The sequence below is a fragment of the Pieris rapae genome, chromosome 12, assembly GCF_905147795.1.
Source record: "Pieris rapae chromosome 12, ilPieRapa1.1, whole genome shotgun sequence".
Lineage (NCBI taxonomy): Eukaryota > Metazoa > Arthropoda > Insecta > Lepidoptera > Pieridae > Pieris > Pieris rapae.
The window spans coordinates 4,697,716-4,718,903 of record NC_059520.1 but is presented as its reverse complement, the minus strand read 5'-3'; the positions used below and the strand labels follow the sequence as shown (position 1 = coordinate 4,718,903).

Genomic DNA, 21,188 nt, shown 5'->3' with positions numbered 1-21,188 from the left:
TACATTTAGTTTAGCAAATATAAAATTAAATATTGTATTTTTAATACTATATACTTCAAGAATAGACATGTTTTACTTTTATAATTCAAAACCAAACAAGGGAAGTCTGTTTTACGTAAATAGTTCTAAAATTGGTAAACAATAACTTATTAGTATACAATACAATTTTATCGGAGACTACATTTCATTAATAAATTATTAAATATTAATATTAAATTTCAGACGTATATTATTATTTTAAGTGTGTATATTTTTTCAAAGACTACCGGGAGCAATATTGACCTAATGAAATGTACCGAAGCATGACGTCAAATTATATTTTGTTAAACAAAGCGCGATCAATATAGGGGACCAATTTTATACAGCTTATAACGATCAGCTGGCGTCCCCTAAATGAAATAGTTTTTAAAGGGACGCAAGGGGCCTTGGAGATCAAAATAAAACTGGGTTAGATAACATACAAATATGTGGTAATTCTTTTCCATTCAATCAGTACTAGCCGTGAACGCAACCATTGATGATTGGTGTTTCAAAAAAACAATAATTTTATGAAAGTTTTTGCTCACAGGTGGAAAAAGTGGTTTATCTGCTAGCTCGAGCCGTTCAACCAGTCCATTAGGACAAGGAGCTGCTAGTTTCATACCTCGGGCACCGGCTTCATCATCAGGGTATGATAATAAATTTACTATTTTTTATTGGTCTTGATTTATAACATATTAATTTTTAACTGTAAATGATTTATACTTATAACAACAATTATTACAATTGTTGTTATAAGTATGAAATCATTATACATTAAGCTATCATAGAACATTTATTCATTATCTATTATTGTATAGTGACCAACTAATAACTTTTTCGTTTTCATAGGTCAAGACCAAACTCGTCTTTGCTAGCGCCTAGCAGTAAGATTCCATCAACCTTATCAACACCGCCTCAATACTCACAAAATGTATCCAGCCACAATGGAACTCCGACGAAGCAATCCATGCTAGATAAATTAAAACTATTTAATAAGGATAAAGTCAGTAACGAAAAGCCGACAAGTAAAAGTACTGCTGTATCAAAAAGAACTAGTTCCTCAAGTGGCTTTTCTTCCGCGAAGAGTGAAAGATCTGATTCTAGTCTCAGTTTAAACGAGTCTTCCAATATCCCCAATACACATATCAAATCTAATATAGTTGGCCCGAAAAATCTAAGACTTCAGAATGATACCTTAATGAAAGACAAAACAGGTAAAAATGTGAAATCTAAATTACTAGGATCGAAAGCTACGAAAGAAAGTCCAATAAGTTTAAATAAATCGAACGTTAAATCAAATAATGAACGTTCAAAAAATAGTCCAAAATTATCAACGCGTGATAAAGATTCAAAATTAGCAACGCCAAAATCTGTTAGCAATACAAAATTAAATTTAATAGACGACAATTCTAGAAATAAGCCCAAATTAGACTCAAAAATGGTCAAATTATCAGGTAGTCAAGCAAAATTATGTGAAAGTAGAGGAGATAATAGCACAGATAGCAAAATATCGGAAAGCAATTCAAATAATACAAAAAATCAAAGTCAAATACAATCACCATCACCAACAGGAGGACAAAATATATCATTACCGAATCACACTGGAATTCCAAAGCCAACTGCTGCTGTAAAAGGAACAACTAAGATATCACGGGATGAAAGACATTTACAAAAAAGTTCTAATAGTCAACTGAGTCCTATTCAAAGTAATTCTAGTTTAAACTCTACAAATAATGTAAGTGTTCCACCATACTCAAGAGAACAATCAAATATAAATAAAGAATCAATTCAAAAGCAAACATTAGCTGTTTCGCCAATGCCAGTAGCTAACAATACTCAACTTCATCAGAACCCGATATCACAGATGTCTGAAAGCTCACATTCCAATTCTACTCACAGTACTACAGGTCAGCAATCTAATTCTAGTGATGGTAGTGTTATATACAGGCCTTCTAGTGAATCGGGATCAGAAATTTCAAAAAGCAATGTAAGTTCGAATAGAAAAATAGACATGAACACTACATATATAAATGATGTAATAAATGAAGCAGAACATTCAGAGAAAGAAGCAGCCCAGAAACGAACTTTAAACAGCTCCGGTATCAAGCAAATATTTGACCATAACAAAACCCTAACTGAAGAGAGACAAGACAGCCGTTCTAGTACACCGACACACTGTAGAGATAATTCGTTAGGTGAAGATGACAACCCTTTAATGAATGTTATGCCAATGCGGCCCTTACTCAGAGGTTATAACAGCCATCTTACTTTACCAATGCGAACCTCAAGCTTAGCCCAAAAGAATTTAACTGCGTATCCACATCACGCAAATACCGTCAAACCCAATTTTGGTCGAGATAATAGCTTTCGAGAACGGTTAAATTTTAATGCAGGTTTTTCGAATCCAGATTACTGTGATCTAGAAATTGCCTCAGGTTATATGTCAGATGGAGATTGCTTGAGGAGAATTAATATGAACGAAGTAGACAATAGCCGAAGCAACGATATTATGGATGGTTATATGTCAGAGGGCGGTGCATCACTCTATGGTCGTCGTATGAACTACCAACAACAATCACAGTTCCAACAAATTGATGAAAGGTAAGATTAATAAGGGTAATTTTTGTTATCCTTCAAAACACTATATAATGTAGCTTATAGGGTTTTAACATCCTTCGTCATCATTCGATTAAAGTATTTAGCAAAGCTTTTTAATAGGATTTTACAATAGGTTGGGCATGCTTTACAATCCACAAGTGGTTGCCGTATCGTATCACCACGTTTTGCCTCAAAGCTATAAAACACGTATCTATTTGTTCCATTGAAGACAAGCTAAAAGTGGGGTATAAATACCTTTCTATGTCACGTTTTAAATTAGGATTCATTTCACAATATATTATGGTCGCTATATTAATTTCTCTTTTTGATAAAAGGTAATGAGTATAAAATTTACAATTTAAGTAATGAAATTATATGAGATAAATAATACAAACAAAGCGTTTATTTGAACACCCATGCGATCCGGCATCTCCCAACGAAGACTCACATAGCGCACTCACACTGTCGCATCGCAAGGGGCGAGCGGGGTGGTCAAAATCGATACTTCTACGTCTCACGTCCCTTCCCCGCGCGTAACTATTTACCACACCTCAACCCTAACCACCCGCAATACCGACCTTCAGGTATCTTGATAGCAGAATTCTAATATTTGTGGTACTATATACTGGATTCTTGATATTCACTTAATTAAATAAATAGTTCACTTCCTGTTTATACTAATTAAAAGTCTTGATACATCTCGTATATAACAGAAACTTATTTGTTTTTTTCATTCTTTATATATTCTCCGAAGCAGTAGTAATAACTGAAGTGATTCTGTAAATAAAATTAAAGGCTTACTAGTGTGTACACTGTACTCTTGTGCTGGTGAACGGGTAGGGCGGGCGGCATTCGGCGCCGCGCTCTACGGGCGTGCGGGCGCGCGCTATGCCCGCTAAATACACACGTGAAAAACTTTTCCGATTTCTGATAATGTAAATCCGTTTTGAAATCGATCGTGGCATCGTTCGTTCACAGCTGGACCGCTTGACAAAGACTAGACGCGAAACGAATCCTGTGAACTGCGTTAACGACTCGGTACTCGCTCGTGTTAGTTATTGAGTGTATCCTAGAACGGAAGGACGATTTTTGTTCCGACATATACTGAAATTTCGGTAGCTGAAATTAATTGTGAAGTTATAAGTGTTGCCTTGTGTGTGTCTTTGCTTTTAGCAGTAGCATAATTGGTGCTTTGTAGATGTTTTATACGGGACATTTAGAATTGAAACAAGTAGAAACAGATATGGTAAGGACTGAGGATATTTCTTGTATTTGTTTCCAGCCATCGACATTACACTCAAACAGTTGAATTGATTATAATTGATGTACATAAAGGTCATACATTTTTTACATAAATTCATGTATATTTATAATAATGTTAGGATATTCACAATTTATTGATACTATAATTCAACGGTCAAGGCACGTTTGCATACAGTCTCACAAAGCATTGTAGGATTGTATATCATATAAATTCTACTTTATTATTAACTTAACATAATTCTAGCTGTCTATGATACTTATTCAAAGAGCAATAACCTTCAACATGTGGAATATTATTGCAAAGTGATTCGTTTTTGACATCTGTGTACCAGTTGTAATCTTAATGATTTTTATTACGTTAATATTTTCACAAAAGATCTCATAAAAGCATTTTTATCAAAAACGACCCCGGCTCTGCGGTGCACGTTTTAGATTAGATAATCCTCTGTATGTGTAACTTGATTTCGAAGGAGTTTTAAGAAAAAATATTACTACTAATATTAATATGTATTCTCATGATAGAGGTCTATAGGAATTGTTTCTGCTTTATTCATATTATTTTCTTAATATATGTAAGTAGACGACTGGTCTACTATGGTTTAAAATACAGCATTCATTTCACACTACGTGTAAAAATATGGTTTTAGTAAAACATATATCGTGAGCAAATAAGATTTTACCTTGTCGAGAGGAAATTTGAATTCAGCATTTTGATGCGAGCCGACTCTTTTGTTTCATTTTGCAATTCTGATGAAGACCTTCCAAATCCTAGGTTAAATACAATAAATGCAAAGTCACCTTTTACAATCAAGATATATAAGGCACAGTTATAGTTGCATCTTGGAGCAGTGTTGGTCAAGCGGAGCGTGCGACTCTCATCCCTAAGATCGTAGGTTCGATCCTCGGCTGTGCACCAATGGACTTTCTTTTTAACATTCGAAACATCGTGATAAAACCGGCTTGCCTAAGATCCAAAAAGTTGACGGCATGTGTCAGGCACAGAAAGCTAAACACCTACTTGTCTATTACATTGACAAATGATCATACAACAGATACAGAAATCTGAGGTCCTAACCTTAAAAGTTTATAGCGCCACTGGTTTTTTTATTTATAGTTGTATCTTGAAGGAAACTTCAATAACCACTTGTAGATCTACACAGCGATAAGTTTGTACATAAAATGTGATGCCAGAACCCAAAATTGTATCATAAATCTTTATTCACTTTTGATAAACCTTAATAAAAACACAGAAAGAACCTAGAAAAATGCTAACTTGTAGGCGAACTTTGTTTAAACACTCCCCAATGTAAAAATGTAAATTATGTCGTGATTATAGTAATATATATAAAATTCAATGTCAAAAAACGTATTTTACAGCTCCTTGTTATATAAGCATATACTTTATTATTAAAGTACAGACGGCAAGCACAGCCGTTAGTGAATCATACTTTCGATTGTTTCATATTTGAAGACTTGGGCCACATTGCTTCGATCAATGTCCAGTACTTGAAAAACTTAGTGTAAATTAATTATAAATAATGTAACTCACCACATACCCATTATTTAAATATCAAATATAATGAATTGATGTAGGTTACTTTTGTATATGTATGAATGTCAATTATTTTTTAAATTGCTTGTTAGTTGTTAAGTAAAGGGTATAAAACATAGGAGAAGAACTGGCTCAAAACTCCTTTAAAGTAATCAAGTAATCTTTTTACAAGACTCTATCTAACATGGAATATGTTTCCAAAAAATAACCATACGTAAGGAGCTAATCCTTCCAGAAGTGAGAATGGAGAAACAGAAGCACCCACATGCATTATAGTGAGATTAACACGCAATTGGAATGTTATTTAAAACCACAGTATATAAATTGCTTAAAGAAGATCCATTCCCAAGTCCCATTTTACGTTTTCTATGCATACATTTAAAAAAATAATAAGTTTCGCAAAGAACCGTCGTCCCTTCCCGCTTTGTTCGTAATTGATATTCAATACCTAAGTGTTTACTAAAGCTTTATCCCTTACAATCGACGGAAGCGCTACAGTTCTAAATACAAAGTTAAACACTTAAACACCTGCTATCAGATACTACGACTAATCCAGGCTTTCACTAGGGTTTTGTTTCACACACGCTTTTTAAAAGAACAATTTAATTTAAATTATTAACAAAACATTTAGAAAAAGAAAATGTTAGACAAATGAGCATCATTCGTTGGATTAAATACATATAATCTGCGCAGTAATTCACTTTAAACACGGTTTGTAAGCCATCATTAGAATGAAGTACATACAATAAAAATCATAATTCCTGATCTACAGTTATTTTAATATCTTCGTTATCTACGGAGTGAGGGAGAGTAGTACTTGTAGCAAATGACGTAAGCGTTGTATGACATATGTTGAATTTGTGTTTGTGAATAACATTTTTCGTTTCGATATGGCGGCATTCCGGCTTCAGAAAAGAATTTGTATATATCTACATATATATGTGTCTTTGGTGAAACTTTGAGAAATAAAGTGAAAATTATGATATTACAGTAAAAAGGCATATTCGATAACAAAACGGAAATAAGGCTACAACTAATTACATATATCTTTACAAAGAAAAATGATTATTAATATTCATCGGCCTAAGTTTCACCTACTCTTAATCAAATATGTAAATTATATCCGTTATTCGATTTACGATCGTTGTATCCGAACCGATTATTTATTAAACAAACAACAGTACTTATGAAATCACCCGACTACATCCTTAGATATAATATAATTTGGTAAAGAGAACAAAAGTAATCGATTTGTCAATGTTGGCGATGAAATAATAATATTTTTTTTTATTCTTCGGGCCGACTGGGCCACGGCGGCTATTCTGTCTCATATGTTAGGGAGGTAAGTGGGTAGAAAAATTGGTGACAACTGTCTTACGAAGCCCAACATTGGGGTTGAGAGTCGTACGTCTAGTACTTAACTAGGCTAATTCAGATAGTACCGTACCGTATTACTTAATACAATTTGCAAGTAATTCTTGACGTTTCAAGCTTGCCGTTCGGTTCAATTTTAAATGTACTGAATCCATTTCCAATCATGCTGATAAGAAATTAACTCGAAGTTATAGCCACTCGGAATTCATCTTAGATTTAAGTACTCTTGATAAAATATCCGTTGAGCAACTTCTATCCAACTTTGAATATTAATTTAAGTGTCGCATAATTAAATTTTTGCTTATATTCTATGTTTTAAGAAATATTAAATGGAATATTGCCAAACATAGTATAGAATACATTTATTTCAAGTATAGTATATGAAAATACAACGTTTCTGAAGATTCAAAAAGGGTTGAGCTAAAATTCATCATATAAGTCATACACAATGTACATGATGTAGTTTAAAAGCAACTAAGTAAGGTTTGGTTAGGAAAGCTAACAAATATAGTGTTGCACGCCATGACGGATGAATACTGGAATAAAAAAATAATATATTACTGAGGTCACCTACTGTTTACCCTAGAAACAGTCTAGACTATCGTTTTCTCAAATGGAGGGTCACGAAGGGGTCCCAAAGGGGTTCTTTTATTACACCCTAAGCATAGCTACGGTCGAATTATTATAATTTTGTGCATAAAATACTATATATTGCAGAATCGCAATTTCTTACAAATCATTGCTGGAATGATATATCTCGTATTTATTAACTCTTCGCTTTTATGTTGATAAAAAACTATCAATTATACAATGTACGTTTGACGTTCTTAAATATACATTGTGTTACCTTAATTAATAAATTTTTGGCTTTGTAAGATGCACTATTATATTCTGTAGTTCGTGCGACTTGTGTAAAGTGTGTGTGTGAAACTGCTTTTATTTTTGTATACTTTTGTTTATTATTTGTTGTAATGGTAGATATATTGAAAAAGTTTTAGGAATTGTTAATAACGATTTAGGACATTAAAATATTAAACGGCTTAGTACATTAAATAATTTTTTTAACAAAAACAAATTTTTTGACAATATGTAAATGTTCTAAGAGCCGGTACAGTGACTCAGTAGCCATACGATCGCTTTATTAACACGTTTGATAAGAGGGCTTAGGGTTGAATTTCTGGCAATTCAGTTCCTGTTAGAAGTCAGTACCTTCATTAAATCACCTTCGTATGTATGTTATATACAGATAGCGAGTAGTTTAGTCATTTCAAGTGGACTTTAACTCGATAGGGAATGTTTTAAGTAAGGTAGTACGAAAATCTACTCATTTTACTGTTCTTTAAAATTGGGAATACTTCATAATTTTTTTTAGTCACTCAGGCCAGAAATAAATTGAAAAAATAGAGATATTGATATCAATATTTTTGTCTCAAAGAGAACCCTCTTACGAATCCTCTTAGGTTCGAAGCACCTGCCTCCTAAATTTTACCCCAGGAATTCGAAAAATGGCTGGCAATTCATTACCTTCTTAGGAAGAATAGGGGTACGTTCATTTATAAATAATGAGGGCGGTATTCAAATCCTTTCAGGAGCCGTCATCATTAGTATAGAGCTTGGGGCGCGGCGTCGGATTTTCATTAAGACACCGATGTTTCAAATACTCCGCTTGCATGGTGTGAACTGTAACATCTTATTCGCGTAGGCACCAGCAAAGCAATGGATTGAACAGAAAAAAAAACGCGTCGACGTATCAACCGCCTCCATCTGGTTTTTTGACGACGCTTCCATTGAAAATGATAGGCTCGCTAAATTCGTGTTATTTACCATTATGTCCTTTTAAATTACGTTAATTGATTGTTAATATTAGCTTGATGTTAATTTTTTTTATGGAAACAAAATTTCATTCCAATACTACGATTTATTTTAAACTGTAAAAGAAACTGCTCATAGAAATTTGTATGTAGGAAACCTTATTGAAGTGTGAATCGTTACAATAACTTCAATCCAATTTGGTTCAATGTTTAGTTCGAATATATTTCGAAATAGAAACCATTTTATACTTTGCAATAATAATATATGTTTTTAATTGTTTTAGTGGTAGTTCTTTCTCTAAAATTCAATAGTTCTGTCATGATGATTAATAGAGTATTATTATTATTGTTATTTATAAGTAAATATGTAAATATTGGATTTACAATTTTAAAGTAATTACTATTTAGATTTACCTTTAACCCAGAATCAGGTCAACCCAGGTCTTATGCTTTTCATTATTTCAGAATGTTTTTCATTCCTTTTACTTCTTTAGAAAATGACTTGGATGCCTTTATAGCAAAGGAACGAGATAAACACACGTGACATAGTTTCCATTCAAAAATAATAAGAGTAGGTCCCTTTTATAAGATGAAGAACTCGTCTGTCAGCTCGTCGGTTAGCTATTCTAGATATGGTTATTATGAGGTACCGCAACCCATGGCTAGACATTTTTACATCTTCTTTATTTGTATGTTTTATTAATAGGTTGGTAACCCTTGATTCGCCGGCAGTTAAATGGGTCCCAAAATATGACGACATATAAAATCAAACATTTTAAATTATATACACGTATTATTTGGCTATATAGTTACTATTTTTTGGGGTTGTCAACTGCCCATAATACTGCCTTCCTTAATTTTAAGTTCACACCGAAATCTTCAATGATATACAAAGTTCAAATAAGTAGCTTTTAAGTGATTCATCGAAATTAAGAGATTTATTAAACTATTTGTTGAACATTATAATAATTAAGTGTCATCCATTTTAACAAATGACAAAATATACTCACAAAATTTTCCACGAACATCAATGTATTTTTATTTTTTCCATATTATAATCTTATCAAGAATTAATAACTGAATGAAAACATCTATTCATTGTAATGAAGACTTCTTTGTTCTTCCGGATGTTATGTTAGATTAGCTATATACATATTTCTTCATGTAAAGGCTTTGCGCTGAGTATAATTGTGATTTTGCGATAACTTTTATATGTTGTTTCACCTAATAAAACTTTATTTGTTTACTTCCAGTAAAATCGGAATAAATATTAAAAATAAAGTCATTTCCCTGAAATTTAAATAAGGTTAATATTTTCTTTGAAAACACATTTTATGACCTATTTTGTTTTTCAATAATTGCCGCATTTTTATACCAATATACGTTTCTATTCGAGGTTTTAATATTGCGCTGTTTTAAACGCTAGTCAAAAATGGAAAATAATTTATATTAAGTAGGTCACATGCAAAATAAACTCTCATATAAATAGTCTTTGTTCCACCCCAACGTTTGTCTTTTATCTAACAGGCTTTCACAAACTTTGATAATAGTTAATAAAGTGCATCTTCCCCACAAAGCCTGCTAGGCTTCGTTAGTTCAATGTGCATCTGCCTACACATGACTAATTTCCAGTGGAAATGCTACATTGCGGCTTGTCTTTGACAAGTATATTTAATATCCTTACGCAATTAATTAATTCCATTTACAAAATCAGTTAAAAGTTATCATTCCTCTAAACTTGACTTTCCAAAATTAATAAAAATGGTATATAGTAAAGCAAGCACGCAAAAATTTATCAATAATAGTATAAATTAGATTATGACTTCTTGAAATCACAGATCGCGTGAAATAAATTATATTTATTTTATAGTTTACAATTTAAAGACACAATCAACACATACAATGATATGAGTTATAAGAAAAACTACGTTCCCGTTATGTTAATAAATACTTGCGGCCTTTAATAAAAAGTATATTTCAGTTCGCAAAAGAAATGCCGTAAATGGAATTTTCAAACAAAATTTCAAAGCTCAAACTAAAAAGGAAATTGTACGGTTTCATACAAAACTTTAGGCATTACACAGGCTATTGCGGGGTGGAGACCTACATAATTATTCCCTACGCATTAATCACACAGGTGTTAGTCACCACAACCCTACCCTGAATTATAAAAGGGGTTAACAGATTTTAAACTGTAATTTCGCAGGTCCCAAAGCGTAAATATTTAAATATAATTGCACCTGAAATATCTTTCATATCTCAAAAGTCGATAGTCTAATACATTTCTCAGGTCGTAATATGTCTTTTTGAAATATGTGCCAGATTCAGTAATTAATTAAATGAATTTATTTCTGTGCCATTCTCTATATCAGTAATTAAAATCATTGAATAGTTAGCCCTTAAGCGTCCTTAATCGTATTTAGTAGAAAACATTTTTAAATTGTTAAAGCTAAAAGACAGTCTCTGTGGGATCCCACAACGTTGTAAATTGTTAAAGTTTATTATTGATGCTCTTCAGTAAAACCCCAAACTGTGATCGAGCTTCACAGCATGAATAATATTGTGCAGTGTTGTGTGCACTTTGAGTTCTGACTCATCTATTGGGGTTCGCCTCCCTCGTTTCTTTTGTTAAACGTCAGTTGTTCTATACAGATAAAGGTATGAAAAATTGAAAAACGTTTTCAAAAAGAGCAATCATTGTTTTGTATCTGAAGGTTTAAATGCGCTTCGCTTGTTTCTTATTTGTAGGATATAAAATTACATTACAAACTACACTTGAACTAATGATTTCAATCTAGTGATTGAAAGTTAGTTTTAGTGAAGAAAGACAAAAAATTTATTTTGTTAACAGTAAAGAAACTGTTTTAATACTATATAAAAATAGTACGATGTGATTTTTTTGTATTTAATTTTTTTCTTTTTTTAGACGTGGAGCACGTAGAAATATGGAAGGTGGGAGTGGAGTTGTGTACCGTGTAGTAGGACGTACTCGTAAGACGGATTGTGGGCAGCAGACGGAGAGACAGCCGCCGAGGCAAGACACAACTTGGAAGAAGTACACCGACTCCCCTGGTGTTGGGGCTCCACCAATGGTAACATGTCTTTCAAAATAATTTCTTCTAGGAATTACTAGGAAGTGAGCAAAGTAGACAACGAATGCGTTTAAGCGTTATTTATAAATACTCCGCAAGCCTTAATTAAGTAAAGACTGTTTTGTAAATTTTGTTACTTTTATGTGCCACGTCAGTGATAAGGCAAAATAAATTTTGATTATATAAACATAGTGTTTAGTGGTCAGGACCTTTAGCAATTTACGTAGTCTATCATCTTTAATCTTTACTTGAGATGTAAGAGTGTCGGGCCTAGGTAAGAAACTAAAAAAAATGGGAAATATGTACATATTTTTTATTTCATAAATTTTCCATAATATTTCAACTAGGCCGATCGTCACATTTGATTCACTGATTTTTTGTGTCGCTTGGGTCCCTACGACTGAAAATTTTGTGATTTTCTTCATGTTCAATATATATAGAGGCGAGGTATGTACAATCCAACCATTATAAAATAAATTCAAAACATATTCGAAAAATTTCAGAGTCAGCCACCAGCTCCTCCCAGTCCATCTCATAGTCGAAAAAGCGAGCGGCGTGCGGGTCACCACTCGCCACAACACAAACGAGAGAAACTCACTGCGGCACAGCAACTCGGCATCGCGCCACACCCTCAGGTATTTACTTATTTACACTTCGTCTCATTAAAATAATTAAACAATAAGGAGGGCAACGTTGGCTTTTCGCTTTCGAGCGATCTCTTCCATGCAGATCTCAGATATTCAGATATTGTAAGGCTGTTAAAATTACGTATGTACGCCAGAGGTACAAAACTTTATAAGATATACAATGACTTACTATCTAATGTTTGGAAATACGACCAAAACATAGACTACAATTAGTGCGTAGGGTTACACCGGCTAAACCTTTTAATCAACTTTTCACATGTGTACACAAATTTATCAAATCACATTCGATCAACTGTTCTGTATTGTTAGTTCTGGTATTGTTTTTCCTATAAAAATTAAATAAAGTTTCGAGAGTTTACTACAACTATATATGTGTATACTACAACTAATATAGCTCCTGTTTTTACCTAAGGTAAAATAATGTTTATCTGTTAATGTGTCCACCAATGGTCCTTCTTTATACTTATTTTACATTTGCTTGGGCGGTGAATGAAAACATCGTCTAGAAACCGGCTTGCCTTATTCCCAAAAAAATCAACTGCGTGTGTTAGCCACAGGATGCTGATCAACTAATTGCCTATAGATTGGTAAATGATCATGAAACAGACACAGATATCTGAGGCCCAGACCCAAGAACTACGGCAAATCTAAGAATTACCGTATCCTAAAATTGTATGATAATGCAAATCATTTTTGCTTTGACAAACGAATGTAATTATTCATTACGGAATAACATTTATCAACAAATTCGATAGCTTTCAGTTTTCACCAGCAAGCCAAAGTGATTAAGTAATACAATTAGTCTAGTTAACGAACAAATAGGAAAAACTCGACTTGGCATTGTTCCACACTCAGGTGACCTAACTTTATTGTACCGATTTTCGAGTACTAACTTGCGCCAAAAAAACGTTTGTTCGCAGCTAGTTCCGCAATAATAATTCTTGGCACATCGCCATTTAAACAAACCTTCATTAAATGTGAATAATTATAAAATAATTGTTAGGTTCTTCTGTCATATAAAGTATCACTCACCGACGAAAATGATTTTAAAATTGTTTGATACAGAAACCGATGCCTCTCAGAAACGTGTTACTAAATCCGACAATATGAAGAAAAAATTTCGGTACATAATTATGTAAATCTAATTAAAATGTTGCTGTTAAAAAAGTTATTTTAAGAAAAATTTTATTCATACAATATATTTTAATATTGTTTATTAATTTTAATTTCAGTATGCTGCCGCTAATCCTTCAAATCAGCATGGATCGAGACAAGGAGGCAGTGCGCAGGTAATTTTTTTATTCGAAACATATTGACGAAGTATAAAGAAAAAACTGAGGTTTTCAGTTAAGAATATAAATTTACTACCTGAGTTAAAAGTAAGAACTACCTGACAGTCTATGCAAAAGCAGTTTTAACAGCATTAATATAAATAAAATAAAAATCTACCCTCTTATCTACATCAGTGGCCTTTTCTGTTACAAAAGAAAAACGTTTTTGTTGTTGTTTGTGTACATTTTGTTTTTAAACTGGTCAGAAAATAAATATTTCAGCTTCAATCCCCAAGTGGAGGCTCTCGTCCATCCAGTGTGTCAAGCGGCAACGGGAGTAGCTCATCAAGCAAGGCCAAAGGCCCACAGAACTTCGGCTACGCTAAACGACAGAATGGCACCCAACAACCGCCCCCATTACCGGCAAATGGACCGCCGCAGCATACACATAGTAAATATAACTTATTATTAATGTTTAGTGTAAGGATTTTATTTATGTGTATGGTGACACGAGGGAAGGTTTATCAAGCAGGTGGCATATTTTCCAAATAAGCGACATATTCCTCTTTCATATTTTAATAACTGTAATAGCCTGTAACAACCTTCAGTATCAACACCTTCGTTTTAATAAAATATAATTTAGTCTTGTCATCTTTAACTAATAGTTTTTGTTAATCGTGATATTTCCTATACTGTTTTATGGTTATTTCCAGGCGGAAGGACGGCACAAGTGACTGCTGTACCTAGAACAAAAGTAAAAGTATCCGGAGGGACACAAACCTGTACCCAGGACCTACAAATACACAGTATGTTTTTTTTACACACAATATTATATATGAAAATTTCTCTAACCTAAAAACTCCGAAGCAGGAATGTTACAATTATATACCTGTTCACATCGGGAAATTATAGCCTCATGGAAGCTTACAAAGCTATTTAATGAAAACTCAAACTCAAAATAACTTTATTCATATAAGTAACCAAGGACATAAGAATGAGAACGAATGATATGAATGTCAACAGAAAAAATGTTAAACTGATTCTAAATTTACACTTACTACCAGTTCGCCAGTCAAGGGTGTAGAGCGGGCAAAGTAGCATAAATAAATAAAATAGTTTTAGTAATTAAATAAAACCTATGTGTCTGTGTAACTATTTAAAGATAGTAATCCAAAAAACAACGGTCTGTTACACAAAATCAAAAACCATCATTAATTTTTATTTAGCAACCAGTTCCATGGACCAGGTCTTTTGACAAATTTTTTGGACCATACTATTCCATACTCTTGAATATCTGTACTTAATGAATTAAAATGATTATTGCTTCTTGCATTTAAATTTTTTATAAAGAATTTTTTCAACCTCAGCTGAGTGTTCATGTGTTGTCGAGATCTTTTAATATGAATGTATGTATTTTTATTCATGTCGCGATTTTTCTGAAGACATACCAGAATAGTCATAGTTAATAATAACAAGAGATATTTAATGTTTTTATATTTTTAGAAAACGGTATAGGACCAAAATCCTATTCGCTTCAAGGAAGTTCAGCCGCTCAACTTTCTGCTTCAGTAAGGGAGCGACTACTTGGATCTCAGTCCTTGCCAAAGCCGGGAACTCATGAATTCGCTGCACTTTTTCATCATCACAGGTACTTTTTTCTTACTTTTAGCATTTCTTAAAAGAAATATACACAATAAATATTCATATTAACTATTATCAATGGGTAATAGTTGTTTATTATACATATACCTAATAAATAATGGTGAAAAGCAACTCGAAAAACTACATAACTCGGCTTCCAGGTCTGTAACGGGAAATAGATACGTCAAAATCAGAGTACATTGCTATCTTTTGTCTCGAGAAATTGGCTTTCCTTCCTTCCGTACCAATTCCATAGTTTCTCTGTACCAATTAGACTTAAGGTCCTTTAAGATAAGAGCGGCAATTACCAATTACTTAAAAGTCGGCAACGCACTTGCGAGTCTTATAGCAGTGTACGTTATCACTTACATCAGGTAAGTCTCCTGCCCGTTTGCCCCCTGTACTATAAAAAATAAGGTCATTTTCATAATATATTTTAATAAAACTAAAATAAATATGTTTTGTAACATACTAAAAAAATAGTATGTTACAAAAAGTATTAAAAAAATAATTTAAGCAAAAGCCTTCTATCAAGTTTTTCTAATAACCTATATCCATAGTTGACATTTAAATTGATAGATCCTATCTTATCTCAAAGCTGTATTTACAAAAATGATACGTAACTTGAAAGCGTGAGAACTAAAGTACACAGTACCAATTTATACTGGGTATCGTAGAGACTGTTTTCTTATACTGTTGGAAGGTAAATTATATATATATAAAAGGTTTTATAGATTACAAATTTTGTGTATATGGAATATACACATAAACAATTAATTTCTTGTAAAACTTATATTATTAATGTAGTTAAGTAGTATATGTTCTACATCCGTAGATATTTATCCTTTTCAGAGTACCTCCAAGAGGCGGTATGAAGATCAGCGACGGAAGTCTATCAGACACTCAGACTTACTCCGAAGTGAAGTCAGATTACGGAATCCCCTACGCACCATGGCTCAGACATAGGTAACTTACATTTATATCATCCTTGTAATTGCATTATAGCCATCAAACCTGTGTGTTCATATGCTTGCGCGACCCCTTTCGGCCATCCCCAGACCGTGGCCAGCATGAACCCTTCTGTACAATTTCAGCAATACATATTCGGCGACTGGACGTCTTTCTGAAGGAGAGTCTATGGAATCTCTGACGTCACTCCATTCAGCGCAGCACACTACCCCTAACTCACATCACCGCAGCTCACTCACACACAATAAGCTCATCATGCATCGAGACGCACAAACTTCGAGGCTTAACCGAAGCAACAGTATTAGGTGGGTGATACCATTTCTAAATCGTCACTCCAAATTTCCTTCGCTTGGCACCATTCATTTAAATAATATGTAAAACTTCAGAATATTTTAATATTGGTCTATCTATATTGGTCAAAAGTATCATCAGGAAATGCTGTACTGTAAATAAATTACAATAAATGTTTGTGTATATTTTACAGTTAATTATTATTTTATAAATGGGTTTATTAACTTTTAGCTACCTCAGAGATAGGACATTCCCAAGGTATGCCACAAGGTTTGAAGTATACGGTTTCGCTTCAACGTGGCACGCATTCACTGCATGGACGCAAATGGCACGGCTTACGAAAAACTCATTATTTTAGCTTTTTGGTTCATTTCTCACGAAAAAATTTTGACGTGGATCCGGCCTGATAATTTACGACCTGGTTTTGATATCCGGATAATGTTTGCTATAGATCCAGAGCATAAATGCTTTTAATGTTTAGTTTAGAGCCCGGAGACTAAGGGTGACTCGCTGTTGTAATTAATATCAAACAGTAAATCGTATTGACATTACCTCACGCTTGTCTTATGACTATGTCATAACAATTCGATCGGCGATCGAAGATTACGCTTGCATAGCATATGAGTATATTGTCTTGGGCACTTGATGTTTAGCTATAATTTCAAAGCGATTGGTAAGACTTCATACAAATTATTTTACTAATGGTAGCACAGATATCGCTTACATTATAAAGTGAGATATCATAAAACATATTTTCAGTTTGAAATTAAATGCTCATTATATCTTATCCAATGTGATCGTTTGTCAATTGTCATATTTTATTGTTTCACAACGCTATCGTCGTCATCTATTACGAGACGAGTGGGGCTACTACACCTGTCGCATAATTCTGTGACCACAGACTTTCTTTGCTTGTAGCAAACTTCCTAAAAAATCATGTTACAGATATAGGTGTACTAACTACATAATTTGGTTTATTCTACTAAAAAATCTTTACGCTAAATAAAATAAGAAAACAGTGTTCATATATACGGGAATGGCGTTCTACAAAACTTCTCTTTTAACTGGCTGATCCGGCGATATTTTCTTTGGAGTATTAAGTTTATTACAGTATTAATATTGCTATTAAAAAAAGGGATTGTCAAAAACTAAGGGTAAACCTACAACTGTTTCGATGGAGTTACAAACACTGTTTATGTTCTAGAATTATTCACGCCCTAGGAGCTGCCACTCTCGCTACTATATAAAATAGCTTTTTATTAGAAACTGAAATATCATCAGCAAAAGCAATTGCTTACTTTTACCGCTACGTGAGGCTTCAATGTCTAATCATCAAACCAACAGGGTGCATTCAGAATTCTCTTTTCAGATCGACGAAATCGGAAAAGCTATATCCGTCAATGCTTCAAAGGTCTTCTGAGAGTGATTACGAACCTTATTACTGCCTGCCTGTCCAATACGGTCCCGGTGGACAAGGTTGGTTTATCTTCTATATTTTTACATTTGTCACATATTTTTTGACCCAGTTCGAACGTAAACTTCTTAATAAATATTCAATTGTAATTATAACGTTCTACTTTTTTGTTTTTAATTTAATTTATACCCATGATCATATTTAGAGTAAATTAAAAGGGAATCGATATATAAAACTTTTATACATCGGGAATCTTAAACTGTATTAGGTTATTATAAGTATTGTATAATTGTTAGTCTAGAAACTAAAAAATATATTATGAGGTTTCAAAACATTATTTTATTTGAGATAAATATTTTTTAATTCATATAATACATCATACAGACCGCTCATGGCTTTATTTGAGTGGATTCCTTTTCCAATCAACAATAGTATATTCTAGTGAATATTTATCATATTGGGATTACTATTATAGGTCTAAATTACGGGGTATCCGAACCACCATCACCATCACCGAGATCGGCTCTCAGTCCTACGCACCAACCTGCCAGTGTCATGCATACTCCACGACATTCACACCATTATCCCAAGAAAAACGATGAAGGTAAGTCATTTATTTACATTCTATTGGTGTTTGTTAAGGAATCAAGCCTAGAGATATTGTCTTATACAATTTTCATTACCCCCTGCATCGTGGCACATATACGAGCCAAGCAATATTTTGGCTTATAGTTCATAATAGAATACATACTTATTTCATCGTTTTCTGCATACTGTGGAACGTAGAAGTTTGTAGGGTTTAACGCCATCTACGGACGGCGGGAAGAACTACACATTTCTTCAACGTTCAACTAGCCCTGGTATTAAATTTGTAAACCTTAGGATGGTGCATGATGGCTGACCAACTCTGGCTTTGTATACATTTTCATATAAATAATCTGTAATTTGGACCAGACTAATTTTAACATGAATATTTTCGTTAATTATTGTCATCGATGTTTCCATAGTAAGATTTTATTGCTCTTGTGTAAAGAAAACATTAATACTTTTGAAATAACTTTATCATATTCATAATTTGTACCAGGCAATCATAATGAACAAGGAATTATATTTTCAGTTCACGGATCCACTGCTTCCCTTGTATCAACCGCGTCTTCTCTTGCGGCGGGCGCCGGCGCCGAGGAAAGACACGCCCACGAGGTAAATACGCCTGTACGTAACCCATTCATTCACATCATTTATTAGCTTTTAAGTTTTTTAGATGACTTAATGTATAATATATATACGATATGTATAATATCACCAATCATATATATCGCACGAATGCATCTTTCATTCACAAATGCTTGTTATGTATTTTTTATATTGTGGATAACGTCTAAATGGTTCAAAAGCCATTGCTTAATGCCACTACCTCTAAGTCTTGACCTAAGATTTCTATATTTATTTTATGATCATTTTTTTTTATAGACAAGTGATTAGCCTCCTGTGCCCGACACACGATCGATTTTTAGGTCGAAATTTCTCGCGATGTTTTCCTCAATAATTGTTTCATGTTAATGTAGGCTTAAAATAATATTCATACCTACTTATATGGGGAAAGTTAATGTTTTCGCAGACACACGTTAAAAAGATCTGACCTGAATTAATATTTATCTATTCTGAAATAGGTACTATTCTCGGAAAAATTGTTTCGGTTTTTAAGAACAGAAATTATTACTTGCCTCAAAATACTTCTATCAATAAATTAAATGCATAAATTAAACCGAATTTATGAGATTTAATTTATGCATTTAATTTATGAGATTATTTATGAGACAATCAATAAAAGTTGGTTAGGCGTGTTGTAATATGTTGTTATTCGGAAATTTCAATTAACGACAGTACTACGATTCGCTTGATTAAATGGTCGCTTTTTTACGTATAAAAAATAATTATAATATTTTATATCTTAGGTTCGAAAGTTGAGAAGAGAGCTGGCGGACGCCAAAGAAAAAGTTCACACACTCACGACGCAACTCACAACTAATGTAAGTACCATTTTAATAAATCAAGTCTTAAAGTAAAACTTAAACATACCAACAACGGAGTCTTTGTTAAAAATTCTCATTTTTGCTATGAACAAAGTTTATTATTGTTTAATATCACTGTCTGTATATTAAAGACCGTATATTAAATGTGCTTCTTTAGGAGAATCTACGGCTCATAAACATTCAAAAACATGTATTATAGATAAACTTAATTTGAGGATTTTTATGATAGCGCTAATTGGTTGGCGATGTCTTGACATTAATTTGTCTTTCACGTTAAAAACGCGATAGAAGTTATGGATTTTATATACTTACGGAAATATCTTATATATCTCTCTCGTTATTGTGATATTATTCCCGTAGTTATTGTAAAAACTAGACAATATTTAACAGAATTTGGTTCCATTTATCTAAGTATATAATGTAAGCTTTGTAGTTTTGTACTACGTGCGCTCATAAATTTAATTTTAAAGGAAATTCCTTACAGTGTTGGAAGAGATTACTCGAAGGCAATAAGGCCAGTTGCTCTCTCAATGAAGTATAAATAAATAAAGTATTGAAAGATCAATCTTTCCTCGTCTTAATCATATAGGAAACATTATAGAAATCAAGACCTGTCAAAAATGTTATTAATCCACTGTAAAACAATTAAACATGTCAGCTATAGTTTATTACCTAATGTAATGTAATACTGTAACCGCGGTAGCGCGTTCTTGGCTTCCAAAAACGAAGAAATATGTCAGTAATTTGAGCCTACTTGTCAAAATATATTTCACGGCCAGTCCAAGAGTTGGTATTTGTATCATACATCAGATTATATTACAGCCATTTTCTACATTCTACTGATAGTCAGCTTTACGTACCAAACTATACCAATTAATATCACTTTTGCTTTATCTCCACATCGATAAAGAGAATTATATTTCTACTCCCTGTCAACGCCGTATACGAATGATTCTGAGAAAGATTCCCGTCGCAACTTGTGATTTGGGTGATACCTTATAAAAACAACCATCTGCCATGATAGCGGCGCAGAATTTTAAATACAGTTCTCAGACTATTTATGTATGTTTTAAGTATCGGTAGTTTAAATTAAATAGGTATTTTGATGAGAAAACGAAGATCCCGACAGAAGTCTAATCCGTACCCGTCAATCAGATGTATAAACGATAGTGCTTATCTCTTTTAAACTACAAGGCTTATCAATAGCTTTA

At 33.1% G+C, this 21,188-nt stretch overlaps 1 protein-coding gene across 7 annotated transcripts in view; it reads left to right on the top strand.

Annotated features, from left to right (window-relative positions):
* Positions 1–21,188, top strand: part of LOC110993715 (protein sickie) — a 116,470-nt gene that overhangs the window by 64,740 nt on the left and 30,542 nt on the right. For 3 of the 7 annotated variants that reach the window (XM_045630274.1, XM_045630278.1, XM_045630280.1), the window contains 15 exons: positions 569–668; positions 871–2,622; positions 11,546–11,711; positions 12,215–12,346; positions 13,591–13,647; positions 13,912–14,080; positions 14,343–14,435; positions 15,133–15,277; positions 16,123–16,236; positions 16,365–16,544; positions 16,762–16,788; positions 17,900–18,006; positions 18,420–18,548; positions 19,062–19,156; positions 19,900–19,974. In XM_045630274.1, the coding sequence (XP_045486230.1) occupies positions 569–668; positions 871–2,622; positions 11,546–11,711; positions 12,215–12,346; positions 13,591–13,647; positions 13,912–14,080; positions 14,343–14,435; positions 15,133–15,277; positions 16,123–16,236; positions 16,365–16,544; positions 16,762–16,788; positions 17,900–18,006; positions 18,420–18,548; positions 19,062–19,156; positions 19,900–19,974 (3,341 nt within the window). The remainder of the gene's footprint in view (positions 1–568; positions 669–870; positions 2,623–11,545; positions 11,712–12,214; positions 12,347–13,590; positions 13,648–13,911; positions 14,081–14,342; positions 14,436–15,132; positions 15,278–16,122; positions 16,237–16,364; positions 16,545–16,761; positions 16,789–17,899; positions 18,007–18,419; positions 18,549–19,061; positions 19,157–19,899; positions 19,975–21,188) is intronic. The other 4 variants (XM_045630275.1, XM_045630276.1, XM_045630279.1 and 1 more) reach the window with 4 other exon arrangements.